At 41.3% G+C, this 8277-nt stretch overlaps 1 protein-coding gene across 3 annotated transcripts; it reads left to right on the forward strand.

Moving 5' to 3' along the window:
• The first annotated feature begins 900 nt into the window (after positions 1-900).
• Positions 901-7875, forward strand: klhl22 (kelch-like family member 22). Of its 3 annotated transcripts, none has more exons than XM_018669625.2 (7): positions 901-1726; positions 2893-3058; positions 3153-3476; positions 3596-4005; positions 4834-5026; positions 5176-5409; positions 5761-7875. In XM_018669625.2, exons 1-7 carry the CDS (start codon positions 1479-1481, stop codon positions 6100-6102), a joined length of 1917 nt encoding a protein of 638 aa, XP_018525141.1. In that variant the 5' UTR covers positions 901-1478; the 3' UTR covers positions 6103-7875. The 3 variants fall into 3 exon arrangements, with proteins under 3 accessions (XP_018525141.1, XP_018525142.1, XP_050931313.1); XM_018669626.2 differs by having other exon boundaries at positions 3153-3464; XM_051075356.1 differs by having other exon boundaries at positions 912-1022.
• The last annotated feature ends 402 nt before the right edge of the window (positions 7876-8277 follow it).

The following is an 8277-nucleotide window of genomic DNA, read 5'->3' on the forward strand; positions in this document are numbered from 1 at the left end:
AAAGTTTTTCGTAATTATCATATATGATTTTATTGTGTTACATAAAAATTTATTATTTAAATACAAATATCTATTATTTATTTCTTGTTTAAATAAATAGTTGATAAGATTGTTTTCACTGCCATTTTCTGTTTTGATAGGTGCCAGTAAGTGGAGGAAGAAAATAGCAATACCATATTGTACCCCATTACAAGTAAATGTAAAAATATTATTTATCATTTGTATTTAAGTATCTAAAGTAAAAGTATTAAGGACAAATAAATGCCCCCTTTAAAATGCTGAATTATTTATGCATTAACATGATTTATTATACTGTAGATGGTTCAGGTGGTCCTTGGCTTAACTTCTCTTGTGTAGTTAATTTGTCTGTGCAGTCTGGAGCCACTGAAAAACTGAATGTGGAATGGAAAGTAAAAGTACATTTTTCCAGCATATAGGAATAGAGGTGTAAAGTGCAAATGCAAATAGCCCTCTTAGTTAGTGATCCTTAGTACTTAATTATAGTACGGAGTAAATGTACTCGGTAAAACTTTCAACCTCTGTTGTTAGTATGGATGTATGACATGCAGAGAGACAGCAGACTGCAGGAGAACCTTTAGAAATGACCTTACAGGTATTGAACAGGAAACAGCATCCTCTTGTGTTTAACAGAAAGAGTCACAGCATCTAAACATTTGTTACACTGACTAGCTTACTTCATTAGTGTAAATGATCAGGAACATTAAATAAGGGAGTGGAATAATCATTTGGTCGACTATACACACTAGAAACACGTTATTATATTGAAAGGTAAAGTAAAGCTGTCATGTTACTCCGTGCAATGTGACACACGACTCTGATTCGCTCGTTCTTGGAGACTAGGCGGGACAATGCGGCCGCAACGACCAATGGTGTTAGAGCTCACCGCCTGACACCAAAAAGTAAACAGACTTGTTTTGATCTGTCAAAAAATCAGGCGACTGTGCTGCTGATTCCCATCAACCGATCCGGTGACATTGTGATCATACAGTTCATGTAGAACGGTTAGTTTTGGGCGAACACAAGGAAATTTTCATGCGGTTATTTTATTACAGTTATTAAGAGTCTAGCTTTCTTGTTTTTACAATGCGTTACATCACCTAGCAGGCTATCAGCTGATTAGCTTGCTAGCTGTTGTTGTCCAACGTTTAACTTTAACATTAGCCGAGGGCATAGCAACCTACTGGCAGCTAGCAGTAGATCGACTGCTGGGCTTATATATGTAACTATATAATGCTACGTCTTTCTAATAGCTCCATTTATCAAGCTGTGGCGTTAAGAGTGTACTTAACTTGTTACCGCTTAGCTCTGTAACTGACTGCAGTAACATTCAAACAACCGTAACCACCCGTTTTTATTAGCCGCTAGCTGCCCAACCTCTCCCTGTGTATTCTTCTACATGCCGACAGCAGTATGTAAAGAAAACTTAGAGTGATGGTAGCACTATACAGATAATAGTGATGATGCCTGAACATCAGTATCTCGCTATGACTGAGAATGGAGAGCTGAGTCCAATGGGAGGACGCGCTGGCTCATCAGGCCGTCTGGGCCGACAGACCTACAAAAGTTCAGCCCATTTCCGCAGCCTGCTGGATGGTCTGCTGGCTCTCAGGCAAAGTGGCATCCTGTTTGATGTGGTGCTGCTGGTGGAGGGTCGACCCATTCAAGCCCACCGCATACTTCTGGCAGCCTCATGCGATTATTTTAGGTAAAGCAAACAAACTCACAGGCCTCAATGCTTCTTTACTTTCATTTTCTTTATTCACTTCCACTTTTCGTTTGTGTCGTAGCACTGGCAAGACTCTCCGCAACCCACACTATTTGATACCAGTTAAAACTAACTTTAAAAACAATATACAGGCGGAGCAGTGTTCAGTGTACAGGCAGTATTCACATGCATACCATTGGTCATGACCAGTTGGCCACCAAAGTATTGAATGTGTCCCCAGTCGAGCTGTTGCACACAGTTTGTGTTGTTTTATTCCCGTCTCCCATTTCCATGCACACAGCACAGTCTAATCAGTGAGTGCAGGTGTTTTCAGTCCCATGTCACAAGACACAGCTGAGGATTTGTGAAGAATCCAGTCAAAACTAAGTTTGTCCTCTGGTACACCATCCCCTGCAGCTTATCGACTGCATCAGCAGCCATCTTAGGTTTACTTTGAAGATAGTGTTTACTCTTTTTTGTGTTTACTTGTCTGCTTACAGCATGACTTATACTAACCTTCAGCTTTTGTACACAACATGATGTTGGTCAAAGATACAATCACTGATGTCCACACACAGCTGTACAGATAGGTGTATTGACTGTGAAGTCAATATGTCACTTTGTACTGTGCAGGGGTGGAAGAAGGTGCTTCTCTGGGGTTTGCATTTTGCTGGTAAACCAAATCCTTATCTTTGGTAGATAGCCCTGCAATCCCATTATGATGCTAAAAGTAGGTGAAGACAAGACACTTGCATCCCTTAACACAAATGCTTTTACTGTATGCTGTCGGCTGTGTTTTTCACCAGCAAGTGAAGGGAATGGCAACTGAAGCTCAATACATTCAACACACATTTGATTGAAAGCATATGAAGGTTTTGTGATGGGCACAGAAATCTCATCATCAAGAGCTTTTTAATTGCATCTCTTTTAAAGTGATTTCTCTGCTTAACACAAGCCTTTACTTTTAATATTGTGTTTTTATCATTTCACTGCAGAAAATGACGGGAAACCCGCAGAGAAAGAGTGGTGGTTATTATGCAGCAAAAAATACCTGGCAGAATTTAAAATGGGATCATTTTGGCCCCATGTTATTGTCCATGCTCCATGCACGGTCACTGAGCCACCAGGCTGACAGAACATAACAACATGTCCCTCTTCTCTATCAGGGGAATGTTTGCTGGAGGCCTTCGGGAGACACAGCAAAAGGAGATTCCAATTCATGGAGTATCCTACATGGCCATGAAAAAAATACTTGACTACATTTACACCTCAGAAATTGAGTTAGACCTGGAGTGTGTTCAGGAAGTCCTGATAGCTGCCACACTGGTGCAGGTAGGGCATTTGTTGTTCTTTTTGCTGAATTGGTAGCAAAAAGAGTCAGTGTTTTATTTTTTTCAGCTGACCTTTGTCCTTTTGTGTTTTAAAGCTCGAGAATGTCATCGGCTTCTGCTGTGATTTCCTCTTCTCCTGGCTGGATGACAGCAACATTTTAGATGTACATCATCTGGCTGATCTCTATGGACTGCAGCAACTTAATGCCAGGGTCCACTCCTACATCCTCAGGAACATTCAGACTCTGTCTCGAACTGACGCGTACCGACAGCTCCCACAAAATGAAGTGTTCAGAGCACTGAGCAGCAACGAGCTTCAGGTAAACAGTGAGAACGAGGTGTACGAGGCTGCACTTCACTACCACTACAGTCCCGAGCAGGTGGAAACTGACCAGGTGCACTTGCAGGTCAGTCCTAAGGTGTGTCTGCATTTTTGTACTCATCTCTCCATCTCTATCAGATACACAGCATTTACTGAGCAATGTTATTGATCAGACTCAGTAACATTGACTTTATTTGTTATCTCTCTGACCTCAAGGATAATCTCAAGATGCTTGATGCTGTGCGTTTCTGCTTGATTGAGAAACAAGTGTTGCAGAGACTTCATGGCAGACTCAACCATTGTCCACTGAAGGATTCGGTTTCAGCTGCCTTGCATTACCACGAGCAAGAGATCTGGCAGCCCATCCTGCAGAGTCCTCTCACCCAGCCGCGGTCCACCTTCCACTGTATACTGGGCTTTGGGGGGATGTTCACCTCCAGCTCCCTCACAGAGAGCGAGCACTTGTTTCAGGTATTCCACCCGAGCTGGCGGGAGTGGAGGACTCTTAGTGCAGCATTTGCACCCCGGATGTCCAACCAGGGCATCGCTGTGCTCAACAACTTTGTTTATCTTATTGGGGGAGACAAGAACACCAGTGGATTTCGAGCAGAGACCCGCTGCTGGAGGTGAGATCCCATCAGAATATTTGTTTAGTTCAAAAGAACACAGACCTGACGTCTTGATTGGTTCATATTTTGATCTATTCAAGGCCATAACTACCTGTTCTTTTCATTATTATTATTAATCTGTTATTATTTTAGATTAATGAAGTAATTTATTCTAGAAGATATCAGAAAATAGTGAAAAAGCATCCCAGAGCCCACAGTGACATCCTCAGATACATGACCGAGATCATTTGCCAAAATTTGGTCTTGGTCAAGTATTTGAATGATTGTCCAATTGTTTACGCACAAATTCTGCTCCCTTTTAAATGTTTGTTTTACCAGTTTAAATTAAGGTTGAGAAAAAAATATTTCATGATTGTCACCAACAGATGGAGTATTCATGGGGATGAAGATGTTGAAGTTTCCATTTTTTCTGAGCACTTTAAAAGAAATGTCCAGTTCATTACTGACCTTGCAAACATTTCAGGGTCCATTTGGTAGCTGTTCTGGAGCTTTTGATTATGGCGCTTGATCTTCACCAGCAGATGAAAGAGTTCTCAGAGAAAAATGAAACTTTGAACATCTGCAATTCCATGACAACTGGGCAAACTCCATCTGCAGATGAAAGTCATGTAACAGCTATTAAATAGACATTTTGGTGTTTGATTCCCTCCTGAAAATTACTCATCTGTCTGATTCCAATAGAATTCTCTCTGTTTCTTCCACTGACTGAGCTCATAGTTCAGTTGATTTGGTTTCTACTTTGTGCACTGATTTGTTCCCTGTTGATTGAATTTCTGGAGTCATATTTCTTCTTCAGTGATTTGAGAATTGTTTGTTCTTCCTCAGATATGACCCACGTCACAACAGCTGGTGCTCCATCCAGCCTCTGCAGCAGCAGCATGCTGACCACTGTGTTTGTGTAGTTGGGGGCCATATTTATGCCATCGGAGGGCGAGACTACAGTAATGAGCTGGACTCAGTGGAGCGCTATGACCCACATACCAACACCTGGGAGTTTGTGTCACCTCTTAAGAGAGAGGTAAAAAAGAAATGCATGTAATACTTGTATTCTCCACATGATGGTGCTACATACTCAGCTAGGTATTGTTAATGGGACTTTTCCGCTGTATATCAGGCATTCACTATTTCTTGAAAATTCTTTTAACGCTGGTCTAACCTTCCCCTCAGGTGTACGCCCACGCTGGAGCAGTGTTGGATGGTAAAATTTATATAAGCTGTGGTCGCAGGGGAGTGGCATACCTCAGGGAGACCTACTGTTTTGACCCTGCGGCCAATCACTGGACAGCATGTGCAGAGGGGCCAGTAGAGCGGGCGTGGCACGGCATGGCCGCCATTAACGGGCGCATCTATGTCATTGGGGGAAGCAATGACGAACGTGGGTATCGGCGTGATGTCCTGAAGGTATGATGTCACAAGTCATCAGTGGTCTTTATGCTGCACAATGGAGGCAGTGTTTATGCTGGTAAACAGCTGTGTCACAGGATTTCATACAGTTTGAGATGTTGCCTGATATACTCGTGTTTTCTCAGGTTTTTCATTTTCATTTTTATGTTTTCCTTTTTTTAATCTCAAGTGTCCTGACTTTTTGATCTCTCCTAATTCTTATTTTGCTTATAGATTTAAATTACAAAATATCTTACAGTCTGTTGGGTCCAACCTTATTTTACATTCTTATTTTACACCTTTAGACAGAGGTATTTCCAATTTAAACAGCACTTTATAAAGTAATGTACCCTGTCCTTTTTTCCTCAGGTGGCTTGCTTGGACCCCACAGCCAACTCTTGGTCTTTAATGACCCCTCTCCCCGCTGGACATGGAGAACCTGGTGTAGCTGTGCTGGATACGCGCATCTACATCCTCGGTGGACGCTCTCATGACAAAGGCAACAGGATGAAATACGTTCACGTCTACAACACCGACACAGATGAGTGGGAGAACGAGACAGAGTTTAAGGAGCGTGTCTCCGGCCTGGCAGCCTGTGTGGTGCTTATGCCTCCCGCTGTTATCACCCAGGCCAGGAGCTGGGAGCAGCGCACCAAAGCTTCATGGGAAGACGTGGAGATGGACAACTCGGAGGACTCTAGTGAGGACTGAAGCAGCTGTGCTCAGCTGAATCTATGTGCACTGGAGACTTGTCATTGCACTTTTTACCAGCATGTCCTATTTTAAATACTTTAAGGAGATTCTTTTGTGGCAGTGGTTACTGCCAGCATTGTGTCCTTGTTGCATGTTGACCACTTTGAGTGCCTCTGAACCAAAGTGTCATTCAGGACCTTTGCACACTTTTTGTTACTTCTCAGATATGATCTTAGATAATCACACTCCGGCCATGAATCCCTGCCTGCTCATATGCTAATGGGTCTGTTTGTCGCTCATCCCTGATTATTTCCTGTCACTGTAGCTGCTTCTGTGTAGTTAATCAGAGAGAAATCATTTTCTATCTTCAAGTGAAGTAACCAGTGACTAGACTACTGTCTATGCAATAACATGGTAGTATGGAGTACTCTCGGCTGCCTGTGTTTATTCTTTCAAGACTTTGACATAGAGTCCTCTAAACTTGGGCTTAGACTTCAGAGTCTTACAGGCAGCTGTTATCCTTTGTAACGTCATCCCTTAGTTAGTCAGCTGTCATTTATAAGTAAAGATCTTTATGCGATTTAGTTCACGTCTCCTCCCTGGAGGTTATTTCCTGTGGTTATTTCTAACTATTTTCTAACTGCTATTGAGTTGTCATCACACCCAAACTACTGACTAATCATTTAAATTTTAACATTGTGCCTTTGTTGTGGTTACACCTGAATCTGTGTTGTGAAGTGTACTTTCATGTTTATCAGTGTATGTTTAGATGGAGATGAGCCTTAGGTATCGTGCCTCCAATATCACAGTTTGTTGTTAAAAAAAAAACAAAAAAACAATTGTTTGTGTTTGTTTGTACCTGAATGATGAAGCACTGGTGCTACAGGTTGTAGACCTCAATTTATGTTGCCATGTCTTTAATAATTATGTGCATCAAGTCTTGATATCTGTGTAATGAAAACCAAATTACCAGTTATGGTAATATTTTTTGTATCCTTTCATTGATCTTTCGTACAGTATGTTATTCCATGGCAGAATCCAAAGAGCCCAATGAAGAGTAGTTGTGGAATATTTCTTTTTGCTAAGTTGAGCTTTGCTCCATTCTTCTGTTTGTTGCCTCAGTTTACTGTAATGCTGTTTAATGTAGTCAGATATTATGTTAATGGCACCTCCATCACTATGTATCCTTTATTTCTGTCAGTGAAAAACTCCAAGAACAAATCTGTTTTAAAACATAGTTTTCTCTTTCATAGAACGAGACTTAAGGAGGAATGCAATGTATTGGAACACACTGTCACACAAGATATGCAAAATTAGTATGCTGTTACTGAGATAAGTTTTCAAATGTAATTAAAGTATCTAATAGTGTGTTGCTTTTGTCACGCATGCACATTAGTTGGGGTCAGGGCTGTAGCTATTATTAAGGCTGGATTTATTAAGGCTGATTTTATTATTGTAAAAAAAATTGTAACAAAATAAATGACTTGGTATTTCTCCCTCAGAATTTTACACCATTTAGACTTAGTTTGGTAATGACATAGCAATCCTTCATTTTCTGGGTCTGTAATTCCTAAATTATTCCCTGAAGCATTTCTGGGAAAGGAGTATGTAATTGACTACTAATTACCGGGAAAATAGGAGTGTGCTTTGTTGTGTTCAGTTTATAAGCAGTTGTTGATTTCCTTTAAGAATGGCTTTATTTAAATTAAATCTGTAGACAATATAATTCAATCATACCAAATAAATGAAATCTTTTTTTAAGTCACTAGGGGTTGTGGCTTTGACTCATGACCTCAGTATTCCTCAGTAATCCTTGCTATGGCCTCAGTTGGGGTTTAGAACTGATGTCTTCACTCTTTACGAAAGTTCATGTTGCTGCTTTGTTAACATAGTTTCATAAATGTAATGTAAAATCTCCACAGGTGATTGTCTTCCTTGTTTGAACTACTCACTACCTCTTGCTCTTTATTCCACCCAGTCTCTACTAGTTCCTCTCCATTTGGCCTTACACTCCATCAGCTTTATGAAGGCTGACTGCTCCTTTCCTCTCTGAGGCTGTTTCATCTACATCTGTTACCCCCCGCCAGCCCTAAGTGAGTGCCCCTCCACCCCTCTCTGTTTCACACTATTGTGCCAGCCCCCACCAAGCTGTCTGGCTGGATCTGCTGACACCAGCACTGGACACACAGGATC

Source organism: Lates calcarifer, linkage group LG13 (genome assembly GCF_001640805.2).
Source record: "Lates calcarifer isolate ASB-BC8 linkage group LG13, TLL_Latcal_v3, whole genome shotgun sequence".
Lineage (NCBI taxonomy): Eukaryota > Metazoa > Chordata > Actinopteri > Centropomidae > Lates > Lates calcarifer.

Excerpts from the sequence above, each read along its gene's own strand:
- klhl22 (XM_018669625.2), top strand. The coding sequence starts at position 1,479 with ATGATGCCTGAACATCAGTATCTCGCTATGACTGAGAATGGAGAGCTG. Across the intron at positions 5,027-5,175 it reads TGTCACCTCTTAAGAGAGAG|GTGTACGCCCACGCTGGAGC; the intron begins GTAAAAAAGAAA and ends CCTTCCCCTCAG. Across the intron at positions 5,410-5,760 it reads ATCGGCGTGATGTCCTGAAG|GTGGCTTGCTTGGACCCCAC; the intron begins GTATGATGTCAC and ends TTTTTTCCTCAG.